We start from the raw sequence: 26,712 nt of genomic DNA, 5'->3' as shown, positions 1-26,712 counted from the left end.
AGGAGTCAAATTCCTGGGTCATATGATAAGTTTTTTAGGAAACTGAAAAGCTGTTTACCAGAGTGGCTGTATCTTTTTACATTCCCACTGGCAATGTATGACAGAACTAGTTTCCCAGTTTTGTCAGCATTTGGCATTTTCATTATTTTTTTATTTTAGCTGAGAGGTGTGTAGATGTCCCAACATAGGCACAATTTGCATTTCCTGTCTATGGGGTTGCACAGAGTCAGACACGACTGAAGCAACTTAGCAGCAGCAGCAGCAATGGCTAATGACATTAGACATCTTTTCACATGCTTATTTGCCATCTATATATCCTCTTCAACGACATCTGATTTTTTAATGTTGAGTTTTGATAGTTCTTTATATATTGTAGATATGAGTCCTTTGTCAGATTTGTGGTTTGCAAATATTTTCTCCCAGTCTTTAGTTTGCCTTTTAATCCTCTAAACAGGGTGTTAGAACAAGATGTTAATGAAGTTCAATTTGTCAAATTTTTTTCTGTTTTTGGCATCATGTCAGGAATGTGTTCACTTTATGACAATTTCTTAATCTGTACATTTACAGTTTGTGCCTTTCTCTATATATATTATACTTTTTATGCTTCAGTTTAAAATTAAATAAAAAGCTAAAAATATTTAAAGACCCTCAATAAGGACTTTCCTTGTGGCTCAGTGAATAAGAATCTTCCTGCCAATGCAGGGGACATGGATTTCATCCCCGGTTTGGGAAGATCCCACATGCCACAGAGCAACTAAGCCCATGCACCACAATTACTGAAGCCCATGCACAACTACTGAGCCTGTGTGCTGCAACTACTGAAGCCCACATGACGAAAGCCTGTGCTGGGCAACAAGAGAAGCCACCACAATGAGAAGCCTGAGCACCACAACGAAGAATAGCCCCCACACCCTGCAACTAGAGAAAGCCCACACACAGCAACCAACACCTAGTGCAACAAAAAATGAAGAAATAAATGAATAAAACCCCTCAACAACATGTCAATTCTCTCCAAATTGGTCTATAGATATAATGCAATTTCTTTCAAAATACCAGCAAGATATGTTCAGGCACAGGAAAGCTTATTCTAAAATGTGTATGAAAAGGCACAGGCCCTAGAATAGATAAACAATTTTGAAAAAGAAGACTGGGGTGGGAGGAATAACTATTTGATATTAAGGGTTACTATATACAACAATTAAAATAGTGTGGTATTGGTGTAAGTATAGACGCATAAGATTAATGGAATAGAATAGAGATTGCATAAATAGACCCACACAAGTATGGCCACTTGAATTTTTACAAAAGGGCAAAGGTAATTCAACAGAGAAAGGACAGTTTTTTCAACAAGCAATGTTGGTACAATTGAACACTTCATAGGCAAAAAAAGAACTTTGACCTAAACCTCTTACAGTATACAAAAATATCTCAAAATGGATCATAGGTCTAAATGTAAAACATTTTTAAAAGATAACATAGGAGAAAATTTCCATGAACTAGGGTTAATCAAAGAATTCTTAAACATAACAATCCATAAAATAACTAAAATTGATAAATTGGAATTTATCAAAATTAAAAACTGTTGCTCAGTAAAAGGTACTGATAATAAAAAGATAAGCTAAGACTGGGAGAAAATATTTGCAAATCACATATCCAACAAAGAATTTGTATCCTAAACATATAAAAAGCTCTCAAAGCTCAATAGTAAGCAAACAAACCAATAAAAAATGTCAAATGATTTCAACAGGCACTTCACCAAAGAGGAAGTATAAGATGGCAAATGAGCACAAATGGAAGCACTGTGTTGTGTGTAGTAGCCCTTTTGTTCCTCATTATTAATCCTAAAGTCCTTCCCTCCCTCATCCCTCCCCCTTGGCAACCACAGGTTGTTCTCTACGTCTGTGAGTTTGTTTCTGTTTTGTGGGTAGGTTCATCTGTGCAATATTTTAGATTCCATAAGTGATACCATATAGTATTTGTCTTTTTCTGACTTACTTAGTATGATAGCCTCTAGTTGCATCCATGTTATTGCAAATGGCATTATTTTGGTTTTTTATGACTAAATAGTATTTCATTATATATATGTACCACATCTCTTTTATCTATTCATCTGTCAATGGACATTTAGGTTGTTTCCATTTTCTGGCTACTGTGAATACTGTTACTATGAACATAGGTGGATATGTATCTTTTTGTTTTTTAACTATTTATTTTAATTGGAGGCTAATCACTTTACAATATTGTAGTGGTTTTTGCCATACATTGACATGAATCAGCCATGGGTGTACATGTGCTCCCCATCTTGAACCCCCCTCCCACCTCCCTCCCCATCCCATCCCTCAGGGTCATCCCAGTGCACCAACCCTGACCACCCTGTCTCACGCATCAAACCTAGACTGGTGATGTATTTCACTTATGATAATATACATGTTTCAATGCTATTCTCTCAAATCATCCCACCTTTGCTTTCTCCCACAGTGTCCAAAAGTCTGTTCTTTACATCTGTGTCTCTTTTGCTGTCTCGCATATAGGGTCATCGTCACCATCTTTCTAGATTCCATATATATGCGTTAATATACCGTATTGGTGTTTTTCTTTCTGACCTTTTTGAATTATAGCTCTGGGTATATATCCAGGGGTGAGACTGCTGGATCATATGGTGATTCTATTTTTACTTTTCCGAGGAACCTCCACACTATTTCCCACAGGGGCTGCACCAAGTTACATTTCCACCAACAGTGTAGGAGGGTTCCCTTTTCTCCACATTCTCTCCAGCATTTATCATTTGTGGACTTTTCAGTGATGGCCATTCTAACCAGTGTGAGGTGGTATCTCATTGTATTAACAGTTTTGATTTGCATATCTCTAATAATTAGTGATATTGAGCATCTTTTCATGGGCCTACTGGGCATCTGCATGTCTTCTTTGGAAAAATATCTATTAAGATCTGTTCATTTTTCAGTTGGATTTTTAGCTTTTTTTGTTACTGAGTTGTATGAGCTATTTGTGTATTTTGGAGATTAAGCCTTTGTCTCTCATACCATTTGCAAATATTTTCTCCCATTCTGTAGGTTATCTCCTCTTTTTTTTTTTTTTAATGGTTTCCTTTGCTGTTGTGTGCAGCCATCTTTTAACCATGAAGAAATATCCCAAAGAGAAAGCTAACACATACAGAAGAGAGCAGATCTGAAAAAATCAGAACCAAAGCTCTGATGAAACTGTGCCTAAAATCCACATACTTTTAAACTTTTCCATTACATAAGCCAATGTCCCATGCTTGACTTGCATTTTCTGTTACTTGGAACTTAAAATATCTTTGTGTCTGCCATTCATATTATCAAAGTCAATATCATTCAAGACTTAAGTCCTCTCACCTCCAGGAAATTTTTCATGGCTGTTAACGGTTCTTCCTCCCTTTTTCCTTTGAGCTCCTCCAGTCCCTCCAAAGTCTGAGCCACTTGCTTTATCTCTTCCTTCTCCACCCACCTACACACACTCCAAACCCCCACAGAACTTTTGTGCTGTTTTATCTCATTTTCCATCCTTTCCTCTGTTATAGCACTGACCCTGGTACAACATGCAACATCTGTTACATAGAATTGTGACTGTTTCTGTCTTCCTCACAAGATTGTTAGTTCCTGGGGGCCTGGCAGTCCCTTGACTCAATTTCTCTCTGCCTCACCATTTCATGCATTGATGAGGCCCAGGAAGGGGAAAGGAGGGAGGCTGAAAGGCATCTATCCATTCAAGCTTGTTTAGTAAAGCCTGTGTATCCCCCATGACTACCTGCCTTTGTGATTTTGCTGAAAAGGGAAGCCATCCAGTTTCTCTCCACCTGGATCATCTATTTTCAAATCCTATCCTTTCAAACAAGGCCTACCTACTGTGGAAGGGAGAAGGGCTGTGACTGGAAAGAAACATGTGGGAACTTTCTGGGTGGATGGTAATGTTCTGCGTCTTGATAGGGGTGTTGATTACACGGGTATATATACATTTATCAAAACATGAAATTATACTCAATTTATATGCACTTCATTGTGTGAATATTTTAGCTAAAAAAGAATCACAAACATATTGAACTCTAGTTTATGGCATGCATGCAGAAGTGTTTAAGAGAATGTGTACAGGTATCAAATTTTGAAATGCATAAAAACAAGATGGGCTGATGGACAGATAGAGGGATGGATATAATAGATATATTTGACAAAGCAAGTGTAGTAAAACACTAATTGTAGAATCTAGATGGTAGATATACGGGTGTTCACTGTACAATTACTTTGACTTTCTGAACGTTTGAAAATGTTATAGTAAAATATCAAGGGGAAAAAAGGGAGGGGTGGGTTAACACCTCTAGTATCTTCATAACCACTGCCCTGGGTTAGACCTCACTGCATCTTAACTGGAATCTTGCAACCACCTTCACACTGGCCTCCACACTATGTGCTTTTGTCTCTCCCCACTCCAAGGATCACCAGAAAAAACATCCTGAAGCATAAACTGGACCTCTACGATCATGTTCCTGCCAACCTCTTCAGTTTCATCCCCCAACATGTGCCATCTAACCCCAGCCTGTATACCAACCCAACTCAAAAGCTTATAGTTCCACCTACACGCCAAGATGCTTTGATTTTCTCCTTTTGCTTATAATGCTATTGCAACTCATTCTTCTGCCTTCTCTTGCCAGGTGAATACCCTTCAATAGTTAATTCAGGTGTTCTTTCTTGAAATCTTTCCTGATCCTCAGACTGGGTTTGGTCTGCTTCATGCTCTCATATCATCCTATACTAATTTGTAACATAGTATTTATCCTAGCATTGCTATATTTGGATTTCCAAGTCTGGGTACTAAACCACATACATGCTCCTTAGGATCAAGTCCTCCAAAGGCATGTACAGGGCCTGACACAAAAGCTTTGATAAATCACTGTGGAATGGAACCAATGATATTGAACTGGCATGGATGATAATCTAGCACCTTCCAACAACTTTGTCATAGATTTAGTTGTATTTCCTCTAAAAGAGTGTAAGGCTCACTGTACTAATTAACTCAGTCATCTCTCTATGTCCTTAAAATATGTTCCTCATGAAGCCAACTTGATTTCCCACCGCAGGTTGAAATATTCTCTCCAATTCCCTTAAGGCTTACTTTCTCTGTAATCTTTAAGATTACAGGCCTTGTTGGTAGTGGTTGTGCTCAGTCACTCAGTTGTGTCTGACTCTTTGTGGCCCCATGGACTGTAACTTGTCAGGCTCCTCTGTCCATGGGATTCTTCAGGCAAGAATACTGGAGTGGATTGCTATTTCCTCCTCCAGGTGATCCTTCCTGACCCAGGGATCAAACCCATGTCTCCTGCATTGGTAGGTGGATTCTTTACCACTAAGCTACCTGGGAAATACCCAGGCATTGTTGGGCACATTTTAATTGGGGAAAATTAAACTTGATTTACCTGAATGTCAGGCATAGAATTAAGTTGTTTAAAGACACTGATAGGGTTAACAACACTCTCAACAATCCTCTATCTTCATTTTTATAAATGATGAAACCGAGTCAAGGAAACATGAAGCAACCTGCTCAAGATCCCATAACTGGCAGAGTTGGAATTGAGTCATTGGTTTTCTCAACTCCCAGGCAGATCCTCCTTCCATCATAGCCCATTGTCTCAGGTTGGGCCAGGTATGAAAAACCTTGAAACTCATGTGTAAAGAGCAGTGGAAAGCCATAGATGTTTTTATGCAGGAAGAAATGAAAAAATGAGGACTTTTGGGAGATAACCCTGAAAAGTTGTGTATGACAGAATGAGATAGAATATGACAGAGGCTTGCTGGACTCCTGACAAGGAAAATATAAAATGGATATTGTATCTCTCTTACCACATTCATTGTTGAGTGCTGGCAAAATGTTGTGGTCCTATAGGAAAGGAGAACTTTCTTGAGTTAAAGCTGAAAATGGGGATAGAGAAGTGCAACTTCTATCTCTTGTGTTGTATGAGTGGCTGACTCCATGGGTCAGCCTCCTGGAAATGACCTGGAATATCCACCCTTTATGAGATGCAAAAGTCCAGAAAAAGGTCAGAATCAACTACAGAATTGGGTGAAGGCTTCCTTAGGGGAGTGGCATTTGATAGGGCATTAGAAGATGGTACCCTCCCCATGCTTCTTTCAGTAAAAAGAAAGGATCTTTTTAAAAGGCGAGTTGAATCATGCCATTTTCTGCTTAAAACCCTTTAATGGTTCTCTGTCATTCACAGGATACAGTTAAGTCTTTGGACAAACATCAAATTATATATCCTCCATTATCTGAGGTTTTGAAATTAATATTGCGCCAAAAAACTAATCAATTTTGATCATATGACTTCTCAAACTACACATTCCCTCTTGGAGACTCTGTATGTTCCCCTAGATGAAAATCACAGCTACAGTTATACTAAATTGCCTGTCCTCTATATGCATGTGGGTTTTTTTTTTTTTTTTTGCCTCCACTTCTGTTTTTTATTCATGGTATTGCCTTAGTTTGGAATATTCTTCCCACTGTTCTCTGCCTGACTGGCTACTTAATTTTCATCCTTCAGCTTCAAACATCCCACCCACCCTCCCCCTGCCCACCTCTCCCCCCACTCTGCCCCCAGAAAGGAAGCCTTGTCTGAACTCCCAGCTTCCCTGACCAGCATCCTGTGCTCATCTCTATCACCACACTGTACCATATGGTGCTCTTCTCCTCCACTCAGTTTACTGGAGAGCAAATGCCATTTCAGTCAACTGGTGGCTCAGATGGTAAAGCATGTGCCTACAATGCGGGAGACCTGGGTTCGATCCCTGGGTCGGGAAGATCTCCTGGAGAAGGAAATGGCAACCCACTCCAGTATTCTTGCCTGGAAAATCCCATGGATGGAAAAGCCTGGTAGGCTACAGTCCATTGGGTCTCAGAGTCTGGACACGACTGAGCAACTTCACTTTCTTTCACTTTCTGGTATGAACAAGGTCTTGATGGAAAGGGAGGAGTCCATGTACTTGAGGCAGAGAATACAACACAGGCAAGCAGAAGTGTGTGTGTACTAAGGACAGGTCAGGACTAGAGATTCAGTTTGGGCATCACAGCATCCAGGAAGTTTAGGAGTGACAATGCATTAGAGGGCTTCAGAGCTGAGATAATTCCATCTGACAAATGTAGAAACTGGTATCAAGACAAGCAATCTCCCCTAAATTACTCAGTTAGTCATTGAGACGGCAGGCTCTTAGTGACAAGTTCTGTGCACTTTTACACTTCACACTGGAGAGAAGACTGAAGTTGGGTGCTCTTGTTTTCTTTCCATTTTTCAGACAGAAGCCTCTTATCTGCTGGTACCTCTTATCCTATGAGAGAGTAAGGTGACCAAGACTCTTATCTGCTAATCGGAGGCTAGTGACAGTGCTCTGTCCCCTTACTGGAAAGGGTGGGGTGGGAGTTGGTGACAAAAAGAACCCAGCCCACCATTCCTGCAAGGGCTCTAAAATCCCTCCTCTTCCCTGTTGCCTTTCTACCAGGAGACACAGTTCCCCATGCTCCAGACAAGAACCTTCTCTATCTAAATCCTGCCCAATGTCAAGATTCATACTGGGAAAGCTGGAGGGGGGGACAGTCATTTAACTAGTAGGTGCTAAACCCAGCCAGCCATACCCTAGCGACACAGAAGCAAAATCTCCAAGATAAAGAAATCTTGATTGGGTTCAAACTTCTTTTACAGTGACCCTCAGACAGTAAGCAGCCTGCCTTTGGTCACAGAGAGAGTCCAGGTGGTGGTAAATTTGGAACTGAGGCTTCCAACATCACCCCTGAGGCTCTCCTCAGGATACACTGTCAATGCTACATGGTGCACACAAATGCTCAATAAACATCTACTGGGTCACTGAGCTGCTAAAGATCTTCTCACATGATAAAAGGAAAGAACATGGATTTTCAAGTCAGGCAGATCCTGCTATGGAAGGCCAGTGGCAAGCTTCAGTCACCTTCACTGTAAAATAGGGCTAATAACTATCTCCTGGGGTTGTCAATGAGGATTAAATGACATATCCCAGATAAAATCCCTAGCCCAACCCTTGGCACAGAAAAGGCACTTAAATGGTAGCAGTTATCAGTGAGAGGTGCTAGAACAGAGTGATAGGAAAAGAATACAGAGTGTGGAACCAGGTTGGCTCCACTTTGTAAGATGTGTGATGCCAGAAGTTTCTTTTGCCTATTCCTTCATCAGTAGGATGAAGCTATTGGAGACGATGAAATGAATATAAATAGAATGCTAAGAGCAATGTCTAGCACAAGGAAATAAGCATGATATGCTAGCTCTAATAATTATATCCTTTGCAGTGGCCCTAAACACAGTAATCAAGTGCAGTCTGGAGAAGCATGTCAGAGAGAGAGAAGGGGAATAAAAAATAAAACCCCCACAACTCCACATTCACAGAAAGAAGATACAGGTATAGCCAGTAAAAACAGAAGCTATGGAAAGCCTTCCCAACAAACTTGTCAGGCCCCTTTGAATTGTTGCACGCTTTTCTGCTCACTGTACTTTCGATTATCTGTTTTTGGTGTATGAACTGTGTCTCCTGTGAGGGCAGGGATCCTATCCCATCACCACCTCAGGTATAAGGCTGGGCACTAGGAAAGAGCTGAGTTGATGGAAGAGACAGACGGAATGTGAAGAGAAGGCAATACTCCTGGACCCCAACACACCACCACTCCCACCACCACCACCAAAAAAAAATAAAAATAAAAAAAGAATGCCGAGCAAAGCAATTGCCAAGATAAATCACTTTTATCTCTATAGGAAAAGAAGGATCAAAAAAAAAATATAAATTACATTAGTAACACAACATAAGAAAAAAACAGGGGAAAAAAAACAACAGAGATGTCTGTATGATGCTATTCTAACCTGTTTATAAAAAGGCCCTGCATCAGAAATTCACAATCCTACCCACTTCTAAAAATATATTTAGACATGTACAGAAGCGGTGGGTTTGTTTTTAAATTGCTTTTCTGTAAAAATATATTAAAGGTAAATAGAAATCCTCTCTCCCTGCCCCCTTTCCAACCCCCAGCTTTGTGCTGGGGATTAGAGACCAGAGGTAACTCTCTCACCATGTTCTAAACCTTGGTTATGGCCACTCCCAATCCCTTCCCAACTCACTTAGAACCTGAAACATTAAAAAAAAAATACACTAGCCTCTTTGGAAAAGCATAAATCTGAGGGTAAACTTGCTTTTCATTTAAAACACAAAACAACAAACAGCAGGCTCTGAGAGCCCAGCTAAATTAAACAGAAACCCAGTCAAACTGAGGTTGGGTTTCAGCTCCACAGAAACTTTTAACAAAGAAACAGGGGAAAGAGGCCTGGAACCAGGGGGAATATGCTAGTAATTAGCTGCCTTTGAAAGAGCAAGGGGAGGAGGTTGTTAATGGGCAGAAGGGCTGGGGTCCTGGTCTTGGTTACAGCAGTCAGGGCCTAGTCAGGCAGTTGCCTACAGAAGAACACAGGCTGCCCTCCTTCCCTCCCGTCACTACCCTCTGTTGCTCTGAAATCCCCAAGAAAAGCAAAGCTGGGCAGAAACAGAGGGGAAGGGAGTGGTAACCCCAAGTGCTAGGGGGGAGGTAGCCAGGCTTTTCTGCCTTTGGTGTGACTAGATGGAGGACTGCTTGGCCCCGGGGTCCCAAAAGACAGAAAAGGCAAATGGGGCTAAGGGACCCCTGATTCCAATGAAGGAGAGTAGATGTGGGGCTGTGGAGAAAAGAAAGACAAAATGGTGACATGAAGATGACTAAGGAAGCCTCACATATTCCCTGCAGCCTGCATGGTAGCTGTTAGGTTCCCCAGAAGCACTGGGAAAACTGAGGTGACATTAAAGTGGGGGGTAGAGGACAAGGAAGTACTCCACTTGGGTAGTGCCAAAAATGGAGAGAGGGAGACATTCTCCATTCAGTCCAGGTCACCAGGGAGGGAAGACAGGTGGAGGTGGAGGGAGCTGGGGGAGGGCCAGGAAGGGAGTGGGCTCTGTCTGGACAATAGAAACATTCACAAAGGGAAGAGAGGGTGGGAGGACCAGATGATCTGCTCCTTTACAGAGGGGCATCACCACTCCTACACTCAGGGTTCTGAGTGACCCGTCAGCACTCTGTTTGAGCATCTACCTGACATCTGGGAGTACAGAGCCCCAGGAGTAAAAGTGTGAGTTCTGTAGCCTTCTTTAGACCAAGACCTCAAGGTGGGGAGAGAAGCAGGGAGGCTCCTGATGGAGAACCCGAGATGAACTGTCCTGCCACATCCTCTCCAGAAGGTCCAGGCTGTGCTCCGTGGTTTAGGTGAAGGGATCAGGCCATTGAGCATGGGCTATCTGCTTCAGTGGCAGATGCTTTCAAGCTTCTGGGAGATGGTTTTTGCCTTCTGGTGCCCAGCCAAAGCTTTGTGGATAATGTTCTGCAGGACCTCAAACTCCAGGCAAATCCCTGGAGCTCACCTTGGGAGAGGTGGCTTTGTCTATAGTCACCCAAAAGTAGCTTCCTCCAACAGGCAACAAAGTCTCAACCAAAGTCTTGGGTGTTGGTCCTGTCCCCACCTTGAAAAGTGACAGGAATCTTTCTTCTTTCCAAAGATGAATGAAGTCAGTCCATGGGCTTTCTAGGCCACCCTGGAAATGGGGCAGTAAGAAGACTCTGGGCCCTCCTCTTTATTTCCATGAAGCATTTGGCAAGAGGGGGCTGAAGCCAGAGCCTTCTCCCAGGAATGAGTCTTGAGTGAGACACATCCACTGGGCTGAGGGGATGAAGGAGAATGGGCAGAGATGGGTAGGCTTCTGGAGACAGGGCTAGAGCTGCAGAAAGTGTTGAGCGCTGGGCCTCCCACTTCATGACCAGGGAAACACCAAGGGGCCCAGGCTCACCTCATGCTTCTTCTCACTCTGCCTTCCAGCTTTAAGTGGGGATGAGAGAAAAGGGCAGACAAGGCTGGTGAAAGGGAAATGGATTGGAGTAGCAGAGAGAGGATTCTAGTCAGCTGGAAACCTCTCCCATTTATCTGCTACTCAGAGATATGGAAAAGAAAGGCAGGATGCTCTACTGGAAGTGGGGAAGGGAGTCGTGGGAGTAGGTGAAGGGGCCCATGGGGAGAGTCCATGCCCTTGGTCAGTTCCAAGAAAGCAGGACAATGCGCCTCAGCACCTTGTCCGGGGCAGGTAGGATCCAGGAGTGCCCCGAGAGTTGACAATGGAGAAGGCAATGGGGGTGAAGGGGTGAGGGGCAGAACACAAAGGAGCTCACAGAAGCAGTTTGCCATTTCTGTGGATTTTCAGGATACGGCCGAGTCTCTGCTTTGCTGTAGCCAGGCCCTTTTTGGGACGCTTTCCTGTGGGGGAAAGGAGAGGTAAGCAAAGGCTATGGCAAGGGTGATGGCAGCAGCTCCAGAACCAACTGTCCTTGAGCCATCCCCACCCTGTTCCTCTGCCCACTGAGCCTCTCCATCCTTATGCCTGGCTCCAGGACCATCTCGGGCCAACAAGCCCTCCTTAGTTACTTCCATCCAACACCACATGCTTTGGCTGTTCCTTCTTTGACCTCCTGCAGTGTCTACAGACTTTCTGGTTACTCTGTCTGATTCTTTTTCCCCACTGATTTCTTTAGTCCCAATCATTTTCCTTCCTAAATTCTGCAAGGAGGTGATTGTGCCTCCCCATCCTCTTATCCTGCCCAGCAGGATTGAACAAGTGCCTGGTTAGAGATTATAGCTAGTGTCTCTGAAGTTGCCACTCCCAGGGCCTTGCTTCATTAGAAACCCCTATCCTCATCACCCCAATGCTACACCAATCTCATCACCCTTGAGCTGTGTACTCTCAGAGCCAAAGTGAGGAAAAGGAGAGCTTGAACCCTCCCCATCCTTTTCCCCCACATCAAACCACCTCCTATGTCCCATGTGAACTCTTCCATATTTGATCAACTTATCCCCTCCTTCATTCCCTCTGCCAGAGCCCTTAGCTTCACTTCACTACAGCTTGGACTTGTGTATGCATCTCCTTCCTAGACTTCCCACCTTCAACTCACCCTCCACTTTGGCACACTAGAAAGATCTTTCCAAACTCATATCTGAGTTAATCTCTGCTTAACACCAATGTCTCTTCATGAACTATGAGGTCAAATCCAAGCATCTTAGGTTGCCCATCAGTGTCCCTCCTGGGTGTTTTAATTTACCAGAGTGCTTAGGGTTTGAAGCCGGTGATCCTAAGATCTCTCTCAGTTCTATAACCATGTGGCAGTTATACCTTGTCCTGCTTGATTGCTCTGGGAGCCAACTGAAGGGCGCCGCTGGGTCAGGAAGACACCTGGGGCCATGGGTGTGGTACTGCGATTTGCTTGGGCCATGCCAAAGGCATTGGGACGAGCAGTATACTCATGGTCAGCAAGACTTCCTGAGAGCGCTTCTTGTTTAGGCTCAGGAGGAGGCAGGGGTGATGAGGAGGTGAGAAGCTGGGGTGTAGCAGCCAGAGTTGGGGCTGGTACTGCCATGCTGAGATTGGGCTCTTGAGGGCGAGGCTGTTCTACCTCCTTCAACAAAGGCTTCTTCTTGATATATTTCTTTTTTTGGGCCTTCTGTAGCTCCTAAAACACAAGCCAAGTAAGAGGGGAGAATTTAGGAATGAATAAAAGAGAAGAAAATTCCCCAGAAAGTAAACTAGACAGTGGTCAGTATGGTTCCCCCCCAACTACCCTGCTTAGCTTGGATGTTTGTACATACAGCACACAGGCCTTCCAATACTGCAGGTCCTTTAGTACCATCCATTCTTCATTCTTCACTGCTACTAATTAGTACAGTGGCAACAGAAGGGTAAATGAGTTTAGAAACTTGGGTTTTGGTCCTAGCATTGCCATTTATGAGGTGGACCAAGGACATGCCTAATAATAATAGCTAAATTTATGCTAGCAGCTGAGGCATTTTGAATGTTTGACCTCATATAATCCTTAGAACAGCCCTGAGAAGGAAAATTCCTGTTTACACATGAGAAAACTGAGGTACAAGGATATTAAGTAACTTAAGCCCAAAGCCTCACAGCTAAAGAGTTGTTGGGTTCAGGTTTCAACTAGGTATATTAGAACACCCACCCTGCACACTTCTCAAAATGGGACATCTGCAAGTGAAAGAGCAGCAGCTTTGGAATGAGATAAATTTGGGTTTAAATCTATGCTTGTACTCCCTAATTTGGATGACCTTGGTCAAGCTACTAACCTTTCTGAAATTCAATTGCCTCTGTAAAATGAGCAAAACAATAGCTGTTTTTTAGGGTTGTTGGAAACATCAAAAAATATAAAAACACATAGCAAATAATAGGTACTCAGTAAGTGGTAAACTATTATTTTATCTTCATCTCTTACATCTTCTTTCTGGTCTTTTTTTAAATTTATTTAATTTAATTAGAGGCTAATTACTTCACAATATTGTATTGGTTTTGCCATACATCAACATGAATCCACCATGGGTGTACACGTGTTCCCCATCCTGAACCCCGCTCCCACCTCCCTCCCCATACCATCCCTCTGGGTCATCCCAGTGCACCAGCCCCAAGCATCCTGTATCCTGCATCGATGTTCATTGCAGCACTGTTTATAATAGCCAGGACATGGAAGCAACCTAGATGGTCTTTTTTTTTTTAAATAAAGGACAGTCCTTCAGGTTGCTGCTGCTGCTGCTAAGTCACTTCAGTCGTGTCCGACTCTGTGTGACCCCATAGACGGTAGCCCACCAGGCTCCCCCGTGCCTGGGATTCTCCAGGCAAGAACACTGGAGTGGGCTGCCATTTCCTTCTCCAATGCATGAAAATGAAGTTGCTCAGACATGTCTGACTCTTAGCAATCCCATGGACTGCAGCCTTCCAGGTTACTAGATCTTAAAATCTCAATTTTGGATGGAAGGGATGAATAAGGAGTTGTGTCACTTCTTGCAATATATTGGGTATCACCCATCCATCCCACTATAGATATACTATCCAGTGTGTAGTGAGTACCTTTATAATGAGTACCCGGACCCCTGAGAACCTGGAAAAGTGGTACTGGGAGCTTGTGAACAACTTCACCTCCTGAAATGCTACACAGCCACACAGACCAACTCAGTGATTACATTTCTTTGCCTTCTTTTGGCAACACAGGCCTATTCCTGCCTTTGGAAGATCTGACAGGCTGTGGCTACCATAGGAATTTCTAGGGCACAAGAATAATAACATTAGTAATACATGCCAAGCACTGTTCTATAATTTAACTCATTTAATACTCATATGAAACATGAGAAAGAAGAATTATAATTTCAATTTTATGAGCAGAAACTGGCACAGAAAGATTAAGTCATTTTCCAGTTCTCTTGCCTAGAGAACTCCATGGACAGAGGAGCCTGGTGGGCTATAGCCCATGGGGTCGCAAAGAGTCAGACATGACTGAGCAACTAACATACACACATACAGGAACAATAATGGGAGGGATGAATAAAGAGTTGTGTCACATAATCCCAAATTGGGAACCACCTGTCTTCAGAGTCTCTTTTCTCAGCCAAAGTGCTTGCTACTCCATCAATACCAAGAACTCTGTTTCTGATCCCATTTCTCTCATCTGAATCCAGAAATTATCTCTTCACACCTAGGTCACTTAAATTTTTCTACCTTTGTTGCTAATCTCCTTCTCATATATTCATCCAGATTCCCCCACAGAAGACTAATCTATCTTATGACAGGGCCACTTTTACCTTATCAATTTCTTTGTTCAAAAGGCCATTACCCAAGTACAAACTCCCTGGCCTGACATTCATGGTCTTCCACAGTCTGGTCACTTATACCTAGCTAACCCGTAATGATAATGATGAAAAGTTAATGTGCCTATAGTACTTACTCTGTGGCAAGTGCTGTTCTCAGAGCTTTTACACATATTACCTCATCTAATCCTCAAATAGAGTCTATGAGGAAACCGAGGCACAGAGAAATTAAGTTACTTGCTTAAGTGAAAGGGTGAAGATTTGAACTCAAGCAGCTGGCTCTGGAACACATTTTTTAAACTCTATCTTACTCCCTTCCCCAACAAGAAGTCTATAATCCAGAAAGATCTGTTCATCCATTCATTCATTCTGTTAGTCAACAATGACTAAACACATGCTTAACATAGTAGGGATACCAAGTTAAATTAGACATGTCTCCACCCTTGAGGCCCTTACAGTTTAATAAGAAACACAGAAAAGTACACATTGTAAGTATCATGAGAGAATGCTATGGAAGCACAGAAGGCCACTGAAATAAACTGGTGGTGGATGGTGTGAAGGGGTGTTAGGTAAAGGCATCTAAAAGGGCATGATTCCCAATGTGCAGAGGGAACAGTTTGTGCAAAGGCACAGAGGCCTGAGACAATCTGATACACAGAATGAATATAAATACTGTAATGCAACAGTATGACTGGTATAAATGGCATACATGAAGGGCTGATATAAGGTCAGGGAGGAGAGGTAATCAGAGAGCAAATCAAGAGGGCCTTGTGTGCTGTACCAAGGAATTCCCTTATACTGGAATGCCTCCCTATCTCCTCCAAAAGTTTAGCTTGCAAAACCCTTCCCAAATTCAAAACCTCTTCTTTGAGGTCATCCCTGATGAACTCAACCAGAAGTGAGCTCCTCAGAAGGGACTAAGAGTAGTTTTTACAACTTTAATTAATTTGTTTATTTAAAGCAATCAAATCTCTCTCTCTTTTTTTTTTTTTCAAATTACATCTTACATGGTACACATAACAGAGAGAAGTTCTGGACAAAGAATGGCCACTTGGCCTGGTTGGTTTCTGCTGGCTCCCATCAAAAGTCTCCAAGACATTTCCAAGTAACTCTAGAACTTCAAAGAACATCATATTAAAAAACATCATTCTATTAAAATTTAATTTAAATAGGATGTAATTACTGAATCATATAGACATTTAATTATTTAATTTTATTTAAATAGCACGTAACATGAAATTTGAAGTAAGAGGATATGAGTTTGAATCTTGTCTCCTCCATTTACTGGCTGTATTATCCTGGACTAGTCACTTAAAGAGAGCCTCATTTTCTTCACCTGCAAAATGATGAAAATGTCACCTACTGTACAGGGCTATTGGACAGATTACATGAAACATTGTACATGGAAGCACTTAACATAAAGCTGATGGTGAATAAATGCTCTAAGCTATACGATGTGGGATATAAGGGGATGTTGATAAGGAGAGAACCATTAAGACTCACCTCCAACTGCTTCCAGGTGGAGCACATTTAAGAACTTTGAAAACTATAACATGCTAGGAAGTCAACTTGATTCTAGGGCAAAACTTGGTGGGTGAAGCTTTCTTGGGAAGCAGAGGGTGAAGATCAAGGTAATAGGATCTGGTATAGAGGATGAGAAAAGCCTCTTTCCGAAAAAACAAAAACAAATTCCAATACTAATGGGAGACTGAGAAATTGAGTGTACTCAACTGAGTCACCTCCTCAGAGCTTCATCTGAAGCCAAATGCTCTCACCCAAGGACACCTGGTCCTTCCCATATGAGAGGTTTTTACACACCCAAGTGATATATGCAAGGGCTTTTCTCTGGCCCCTTATTTTCTTTCACTCTAAATCATGTCAACTGTGTGACCTATGGAAGTAGCTTTGCCATTTGGGATATGTAGGATATAGGAGAGAGCTGGAATACTGACATGGATAAAGATCACAAGTTACCCACTTCCCAATGAGAACAGTGGGATCCTATCAGCCTGAAGGTCTGAGTTTTGAGACTCCAAGTCAAACTGTGATCAGTGGCAGAGCCATTGCCTAAGTGTCAGCACCTACCTGCTGGGCCAACTTTGCAGCTGCTGCAGCCAAGCCTGTCTCAATGGAAGCTACCCGGGTCCCCTCACGCACAGGACGGTCCTGCTTCGGTAAAGTTGGGGTCACACGGGCTGCAGAGAGAACAGGATGAAGACATTTATCTGAATGCCAATCATATTCCTGAACCCTGATCCCCCAAAAGGTGTCTCCTTAGTTTTCCTCCATTTAGCTTTTTACAAAGCCAGATTTTGCTTCCCAATGGGTAAAAAGCTAATTCATAAATGCCCAAGGTACACAAACCACACATTGATTAAAAGATAAAAGTTAATTTCCCTGAATTGGCATGTAAAGTTGTCCATGTTCTGCTCCCTACCTACCTCCCCAATCTTATTTCCTCTCCTATATCCTCAGCTTCTACAGACAGAATGGTTTCCTTATTATATATACCTCCAGAACACATACAGCTCATCCTATCCCCCTGTGCCCTCATCCTCACCATCCACACTGCCTGGAGTACCCACTTCCCTTTTGTCCACCTCTTTAAAACCTGCCCATTATTCAAAGGCAAGCCAAAATCAATCTTCTATGTAAAACACCTAGGGCTTCTTTGGCTCACACTGACCCCTCCCTCCTTTGAACTTAAGTACAACTCACTTAATACACAGCACATACCATCCTGTCTCATTCCCTAATGTTAATGTGTGCTATTTTGTCTAATAACCAGGCTATGAATTCCTGAAGAAGATCATCTTCTTGTAAAACCTTTTTTATAATGTCAACAATCTTGAATGAAAAAATAGTTATTCATCCCACATTTTATATAGGAATTGTATTTCAGGATACCCAAACAGCCCCAGATGATGAGCAAAAGCTCTTTACAGATGGCAGCTAATAAATGTAGAAGGAATAACAAAATTGGAAAATCACAGGTTTGACATTTCTCCAAACACATACAGATGGCCAATAAACACATGGAAAGATGTTCAACATCACTAATTATTAGAGAAAGGCAAAGCAAAACTACAATAAAGTATCATTTCACACCAGTCAAAATGGCTATCATCAAAAAATCTACAAACAATAGATGCTGGAGAGGATGTGGAGAAAAAGGAACCCTCTTGCACTGTAGATAGGAATGTAAATTGATACAGCCACTATGGAGAACAGTATGGAGATACTTTAAAAAAACTAGGAATAGAAAGAACTACCATATGACCCAGCAATACCACTACTGGGCATATACCCTGAGAAAACCATAACTGAAAAAGACACATGACCTCAATGTTCATAGCAGCACTATTTACAATAGCTAGGACATGAAACCAACCTAGATGTCCATCAACAAATGAATGGATAAAGAAACTGTGGCACATATGTATATAATGGAATATTACTTAGCCATAGAAAAGAATGAATTTTAGTCAGTTCCTGCGAGGTAGATGAACCTAGAGCCTATTATACAGATTGAAGTAAGTCAGAAAGAGGAAAACAAATATCACATATTAACACATATATATGGAATCTAGAAAAATGATACTGAGGAAACTATTTGCAGAGGAAGAATAGAGACTCAGATATAGAGAATGGACTTGTGGATACAGTGGGGGAAGGAGAGAGGGGGGTGAATGGAGAAAGTGGTGTTGACATATATATACTACCATGTGTAAAACAGATAGCTACTGAGAAGTTGCTACATAACACAGGGAGCCCAGCCTGGTGCTCTGTGATGATGACCTAAAGGGGTGGGATGGAGGGAGGGGAGGGAGGCTCATGAGGGAGGGGATATATGTATAATTATGGCTGATTTGTGTTATTGTATGGTAGAAACCAACACACACTGTAAAGCAATTTCCCCCAATTAAAAATATATTTTTTAAAAAAGAAAAAACCACAGGTTTGCAAGCCCTAATGAATGAACTGATTTTAGGGAACTGGATATTCAGATGGTACCAAAGTATTATCTTACGGATTACTTGCTAGTCTCAAAAGAAAAAAAAAAAAAGAATTTTACAATGGTGAGATCAGGAGTTCACCTCTTACTGTCACTAACAGCAAGATGGCAAACTTCATGCACCTCCTAAGTGTAATGTAATAGGAAATTTACAGCATCACCCGGGAGGTAGTTTTGCCACAGACCTGATGTCAAGTAAGCAGTTCATATTACTTCCAGTTTTCAAGAAACACAGAGACTTTTTAAAAATTAAATGACACTGAGGGCAAACAATCATCCTACAAGATAACTGGCTTGGTTTCTTTAAAGATACAATGTCACAAGGAAGCAAACAAATCTAGAAGGTGGAATGTGCTACAGGACAATTACACTAGTTTTTGTAACAATTCAACAGCATCAAACAAGAAAGGAAGGGCTTTCTCTGGATTCAGAGAGATTCAAAAAACAAGACAGCCCAATGCCATATGGACCCTGTTTAGACTCTGATTTAAACAAATCCACTATGAAAGTGCTTTTTTGTTAGACAGTTAAGGAAATTTGATTACAGAGTTAGTATTAGTAACATTGAGGCAAATTATAAAATTATTATATTGTTATGTATGATTACAGGACAGTGGTTATGTGAGCAAATGTATACTTTAGAGATGCATACTGAAGTATGTGGTGGAGTGGACAGGGAGGGAGTGACACTATCTGGGATTTGCTTTAGACAGTTTTAAAAAAAGAAAGTTATAGATGAGTCAAATATAGCAAAATTTTTATAACTTGATTCTCAGTGGTGGATATATCAGATTTCACTTTTTTTAATTAATGAAAAAAATGTCATAGGAAAAAAAGAAGTGGTGGTACTATTGGATCTATATTTAAAGATTCCTTGGTTGGTTACCTATTGTTATTACTATAAAGGAGACTTTCTGTATAAGCAGTATGCCAATTCTAGAACAGGCAATTCAGGAGGGTGAAGTCCTTTTTTTAAAGGTGATGTTTTATTTGTTTTAAAAATAATCTGGAGCCAACCTAGCAAAAATGCTACTGCATACTTTTCAGTCATGGATTCTTGGGTGTATTTTATAGTGTTCTCTATAGTTTTGTAGAGATTCCCTGGTGGCTTAGTGGTAAAGAACCCATCTGCAATATAGGAGATGCAGGTTCGATTCTCGGGTCAGGAAGATTCCCTGGAGAAGGAAATGGCAACCCACTCCAATATTCTTGCCTGGGAAATTCCAATGACAGAGGAGCCTAGAGGGGTCCATGGTGTTACAAAAGAGCAGGACACAGCTTAGCAACTAAACAACAACATAGCTTTATATGTGTGGTGGTTTTAAAACAAGACCCCCAATTCTTTGACATTTTTCCTATTAATAGGTGGGGGTGGTGTCTATGTTTCCTCACACTGAACCTGAGCAGACTCATTTGTAGCCTATAGAATGTGACAGAAGTGACACTGCATGACTTCTGAGACTATGTCAGAAAAAGCAACTTTAGTTTCTATGTTGCTTCTTGGAACACTCACACTTAAGAGCCCTAAGCAGCCACATAAGAAGTCTGATTGCCTTGAGGCCATCAGGCAGTGAGGAAGCTATTAACCGTCACATGCAGAGGTCACATAATGGCACTCTGCTTGGTACTTCTGGCCTTTGAGTCTTCCCAGCCCAGGCACCAAACATGAGTTAATGAAACTTCAGATGATCCAAACTCTTGATCATCCAGTCTTCAAATTATTCCAGCTGAGGTCCCAGACATCACAGAATAGACACAAGCTGTCCCCTTTGTGTCCTTTCCAAATTCCTGACCTGTTAACACATGAGCAAGTTATTTTAATCTGAAAAAAAAAATTAACCTCCTGACCAGACCTGGATTTTGGGGGGAAAACTATAAAAGACATCTCGTAGGGATAGTTGAGGAAATCTGATCATGGGCTAGGTTATTAAAAGATCTTAGGGAATTATTAACTATTAAGTAAAACAAAGGTAGTGTGGTTATGCAGGAGGGCATTCTTATTCTTAGGAGATACTGAAGTACTAAGGGGTAAGATACTATGTTACGGTGGCTGCACATTAAAGTGGCTCAGCAAAAACTATAGACAGATAGATATAGATAATGAAGCAAATACAGCAAAATATTACAACTGTAGGATCAAAGTATTGAGAATATGGGTGTTTATGTTCTCTCCTACATTTACACGTTTGAAAATTCTCATAAAATTTCAAATAATGAATAAGATTAAGTGGTTATAAAAAATAAATGAAATGTATAGTTCTTGAACAGATCCTGGCTTAAATAAGCAAATTATATAAGATATTTTTGATATAATTGGGGGAAATTTGAATAAGCATTTGGTATTAAATGATATTAGGAAATAAATGTTACTTTACTCAGGTGTCAAATAATAGTACTATGATTATAGAAGAAAAAGTCATTTTCATAGAGATGAATACTGTACCATTGATATTTAGTATGTCATGATGGAATGACATCAGCAAAAATAGCAGTTAAGGGGTTCCAAAATTTCACTTCTGCATGCACAGGGGCTGTGAGCATAATCTGGAAAGACTTGAGAAATACTAAGTACTCACATGTGGCTGACTTTGAGGCTCTGCAAAGCAGGAAGTGAAGGCTAAGGCAGAGTTGTAAGTTGGCTGCCTGAGTGCTGAAAGTATGTCCCAACATGCATACAGAGCCCTTTGTCAAGCCCTGGAAGATTTATTGGTTCCAGGCATTTAAGGAAATCACCATCCAATTATTAGCTGACCACTAAGCTAAGTGAGTAGAAACTTGTACGTTAGTGATTTTTCTGAATAAATTCTGTAAATAAATAACAAGTAGCAACAAAACAAACCCTAGGGATTGAAGTATGGAGTACCTGATTTCCAGAGTTGCTGCCACATTAAACTTAAACGTTTAGTTTTCAAAAATATTTAGAAGATATGCAAAGAAACAAGAAAGGGTAGCAACACACAGGGAAAAAGTAACCAAAAAAAACCCTCCATGACTTTCTAAACAAAGTTCAACCTACTAGACAAGGACTTTATACCACCTATTTCAAACATGTTCAAAGAGGTAAAGGAAATCATGTCTAAAGAACTAAAGGAGAATATGAGAATGATGTTTCACCAAATAAAGAATACCAAGAAAGGGACAAAACATAAATAGGAAGCAAATGGATATTTTAGAGTTGAAAAGTAACTGAAATGAGAGTTTCACTAGAAGGTTTCAACAATAGATTTCAGTAGGCAGAAGGAAGATTCAGTGATCTTAAAGAGAGGTCATTTGAGATTACCCAGTCTAATGAGCAGAAAGAAAAAAGAATGAGGAAAATGAGCAGAGCCAAAGGGATCTGTGGGATGTGATCAAATTTATCAACATACGCATATAGGAGAGACAAAAAGGAGTGAAAAGACTATTTGAAGAAATAATGGCTGAAACATTCCCAAATTTGATTAAAAAAACTAACCTACATATCCAAGAAGTTCAACAAACTTCATGACAGATAAACTCAAAGAATTTATATATCATAACCAAAGACAGAGGATCTTGAAATCAGCAAAAGAGAAGTGACTCATAAAAGACTTACAGTTTACTGATCATCAGAAACCACGGAGTTAGATAAAAAGCAGTAGGATCACATAATGAAAATGCTCAAAGAAAATCACTGTCAACCAAGAAATCTAAATCCAGCAGAATTATCCTTCAAAAAAGAAGAAATCAGAATATTCCCAAATAAACAAATACAGGACTTCTCTGGTGGTCCAGTGGTTAAAGACTCGACACTTCCAAAGTAGGGGGTCCAAGTTAAATCCCTGATGGAGGAAGTTTTGCATGCCACACAGTGTGGCCAATAATAATAATAAATGATCACTCTTAAAAAATGGCAAAAAAATTCCACAGAGTTCATTGCTAGTAGGCCTGCCCTATAAGAAATACTAAAGAGAGCTCTTCAGCTTAAAATGAAAGGACACTATACAGTAAGTCAAATCCGTATGAATAAAATGCACTAGTAAAGGTAACTATATATGTAAATATACAAGGAAGTATAAACATATTTTTGTTTTATCTCATTTTTTCCTCCTAATTAAAGACTGTTGCATAAAACAATTATTATAACTCTATGCTCTTGGGCACACAATTTAGAAAAATGTTATATTTAATTTGTGACAGTAATAACATAAAGGTTAAAGGAATGGAACTAATATACAGCAGCAAAGATTTCATATACCATTGAAATTAAGTTGATGTTAATCTGAATTCAAACTGTATCAATTAAGATATTAATGTTAATCCCTAGAATAATCACTAAAAAAACAACTCAAATATATATAGAAAAGAAAAAAATTAAAATGGACACTAGAAAGTAGTTTGTAAACACAAAAGAAGGCAGAAATGAAGAATTGAGGAACAAAACAGAAATAAAACATAGAGAAAACAAACACAGAAATGTGAACCCTACATTGTCAGTTATTACACTGAGTACAAATGAACTAAATTTCCCAGTTAAAAGGCACAGATTGGCAGAATGGATAAAAAACCATAATTACTATATGCTGTCTCCAAGAAACACAATTCAGATTCAAAACTATACTAATATCAGAAAAAATAGACTTAATTGCTTAAGAAAAAGACTGTTACTAGAAACAAAGGACATTTTATAATGATAAAAGGGTCAGTAGATCAAGAAGGTATGAGAACTATAAACACATATGCACTTAACAGCAGAAGCCCAAAATACATGAGGCAAAAACTGACTGAATTGAAGGGAGAAACAGATAATTCAACAACAATAGCTAAAGATTTCAATATCCTACTTCCAATATTCTAATGGATAGAACAATTAGACATAAAGTAAGCAAGGAAACAGAAATGTCCTGATGTCTGAAATTTCCCATAAAATGCTTAAAAAAAAAGGATGAAGCAAATATAGTAAAACATTAGTTGTTAAATCTCAGTAATAAGTATATGAGTATTCATGATACCAGCCTCTCTAATTCTGTGTATATTTGAAATTTTTCATAGCAAGAATTCTTTAAACACAAAGGAAAAAATATTCACTATTCTTGTAACCATTTATTATAGAAATATAGTATATTTAAATCTTAAAAGGCTAATTTCCTTTCATCATATCTGTTTACTCTCTTAAATTAATTTTAGAATGAGTTCCCCACAAAATTCCATTAGGATTTTGATTTAGGATAGTGTTAAGTATATATATTAATTAAATGACCCTTTATAAAAATCAGTCTTTATAATCAGACACATGCTATAACTCTATTTATTTAGGTCTTCTTATATGTTCCTCCAGAGAAGGCAATGGCACCCCACTCCAGTACTCTTGCCTGGAAAATCCCATGGACGGAGGAGCCTGGTAGGCTGCAGTCCACGGGGTCGCTGAGGGCCGGACATGACTGAGCGACTCCACTTTCACTTTTCACTTTCATGCATTGGAGAAGGAAATGGCAACCCACTCCAGTGTTCTTACCTGGAGAATCCCAGGGACGGGGGAGCCTGGTGGGCTGCCATCTATGGGGTCGCACAGAGTTGGACATGACTGAAGCGACTTAGCATATGTTCCTCAGTAATGTTTTGAAGTTTCTTCACATAAGTCTCACACATATCTTAAGATTATTCTTGGGTATTTTATATAATTGTTGTTATTGTCAATAGGATCTTTTTTCCCCCCTCAGTGTATTATGGTTATTACTGATACTGGCAATTCCTGATTCTTAGATATGTGGCTTATATGCAGAGATTACCTAATTTATTAAATTCTCATATTAGTCTTAGTTGTTTTTCAGCTGATTCCCTTACATTTTTCTAGTTATACAGTCATATCATTTCTTTCACTTGTCAAATACTTATTATTTCCCATGTGCCAGGCACTCTGCAAGTTGCTACAGATATAATGATCAGGATTGCCACCCTTACAGTGCCTCATATCATAATTTGGTCTCTTAATTTCTAATAATTATAGTTCTTATTTCTGCTTCATTCCTAATTACGCTGTCTAGAACTTCTACAGTAGTGCTAAATAACAGCAGTGATGATGGGTATATTTGTCTTATTCCTCATTTTAAAGAGAAAATCTTTAGTAGACTGTGTCAATCTACTTTGAAAATGTGATAAAAGTTATTGGCTTTCTCTTTAGAGAAATATACATGCATATATGCATATTTATATAAAAAATACAGTCGTGTTAATTATCTGCTCTCTGAAAAGGGAAACAATGGATAAGATCACATTTTGACATAGAAATATTCATATTTTTTATGTAGAATGAGGAAAAAGTATCATAAATAAATTATATATATTTGACTACTTCTTATATATAAAGAGGGCCTCTGAAAATCTTGAAGACCTACATGAATAAATGAGAAAAAGTCAGACATGTAATTTACAAAAGAAGAAATTCTAATGCTAATATGAACATATAGGAAATGTCTAATCAAAAAATTGAAATTAAATTGGTGAAATATTATTGTTTGCCTGTGAATCACCAAAGGTCAAAAAAATACCATAATAGAGACTGCTTGTTTTCAACTCAGTATCATTCTCTCTTTCTTGTTTACTAATAAAAAATTTAACTTCGTGGAACAACTTAGCTAATTGGTATCTAACTAAAAACTATACTTCCTGGCCTTTTTAGCAGATAACATTGGCCATGACACAATTTCAGCCAAGGAGATTTTTTTTTTAAGTAGAACTTAAAACTCCTTGGGGAGGAATGCCCACCAGGCCTATTCCTTTCTCCTTTTGCTCTTCCTCTTCTTCCTAACTGCAACTCAGACCCTTCCACTGGAGGGGATAAGCACTCACTAAGGATGCCTGAGAGGTTTCTATTACTCATAGGCAAAGACTATTCTTAGCTATATGCTCAATGCCTATGAGGATTCATAAACAAATACTCTCACACATGGCTGGTGGGAGTGTAAACCAGTAAAACCTTTCTGGAAAACAATTTGGTAATACACATCAAGAGCTTTTAAAACATTCATATTAACAAATTATATTGGCAAGAGTGTAGGGAAACAGGCACACTCATGTATTGCTTGTGGGAGTATAAACAATGTTCAACATGTAATTGTTAAATGAGAAAAGTAAAGGCACATAACAGTATATAAAGTATGCTTCCAATTGAGTTAAGGGGTGAAAGAAAATATATACACGCATTTACATGTATATGTATAAACTATGTCTAAAAGGATACACATGAAACTGATAACAGCAGTTGACTCCAGGTGGGGAATTGGAAGGCTGTGGAACAGGGGTGGGAGGGAGACTTTTGACTTGGCCCTTCAAGAGTTTCATGGGAATCACTTTTGACTTGGCCCTTCAAGAGTTTCATGGGAATCTATCCTAAAGCATATAAATAGAGACACACTTACAGAGAAAAACGTTCACTCCAAATGTTATCACTAATTGTAAAAATTTGGCAATTGGCTAAATGTCCCATATTAGAGAGGTTAGGTAAATTAGGTATATTCATGGAATAGAATATTTTGTAGCCATTAAAATACTATTTATAAATAATGGCATAGGGATATGTTTATGATATAATATCCAAAAGGCCAGATATATTTACTGGTTTTCAATTTTTACAGTCAACTTCTAGTCAACATGGAGTATTAATTACAAGACAGTGTTAACAACCGTGACAATATAAACAAAAATATACAGCTTATAGAAGGTTGGAGAAAGAAAAAAAGAGTAGCAGCATTAATATACACATCTTAGACAGTAGGTAATCAAGAGAGACTGACAAAAGCCAATGGAAGGAGAAATAGAGATTAAGATAATAAATCAAGAAATGGTAGTATAAACCCTATTATCTTGGGTTTTGGACTCAACTACCAGAAAAATGAAAATGACAATGTTGCCTCTCAGGCATGGGATTGGAAGTAGGGAAAGCAGAGGTAGACCACTGCATTTCATCCTAAACTCCTCTGTATTATTTGCTACT

General features: G+C 39.8%; 1 protein-coding gene across 17 annotated transcripts in view; it reads right to left on the bottom strand.

Moving 5' to 3' along the window:
• Nucleotides 1-8,766: 8,766 nt before the first annotated feature.
• PHF8 (PHD finger protein 8) overlaps nt 8,767-26,712 on the bottom strand; it is a 97,549-nt gene continuing 79,603 nt past the window's right edge. For 10 of the 17 annotated variants that reach the window (XM_086388570.1, XM_086388576.1, XM_086388577.1 and 7 more), the window contains 3 exons: nt 16,832-16,941; nt 12,276-12,612; nt 8,767-11,365 (listed from right to left, as the gene is read on the bottom strand). In XM_086388570.1, the coding sequence (XP_086244696.1) occupies nt 11,277-11,365; nt 12,276-12,612; nt 16,832-16,941 (536 nt within the window). In that variant the 3' untranslated portion in view covers nt 8,767-11,276. Of the gene's footprint in view, nt 11,366-12,275; nt 12,613-15,940; nt 16,083-16,831; nt 16,942-26,712 lie in introns of those variants that run through there. The other 7 variants (XM_086388582.1, XM_086388586.1, XM_086388585.1 and 4 more) reach the window with 1 other exon arrangement.

This window comes from Bos grunniens, chromosome X (genome assembly GCF_055505025.1).
Source record: "Bos grunniens cultivar Pamir isolate PY7600 chromosome X, Bosgru_T2T1.0, whole genome shotgun sequence".
Taxonomy (NCBI): domain Eukaryota; kingdom Metazoa; phylum Chordata; class Mammalia; order Artiodactyla; family Bovidae; genus Bos; species Bos grunniens.
This window is presented reverse-complemented; position numbering and strand designations above follow the sequence as displayed.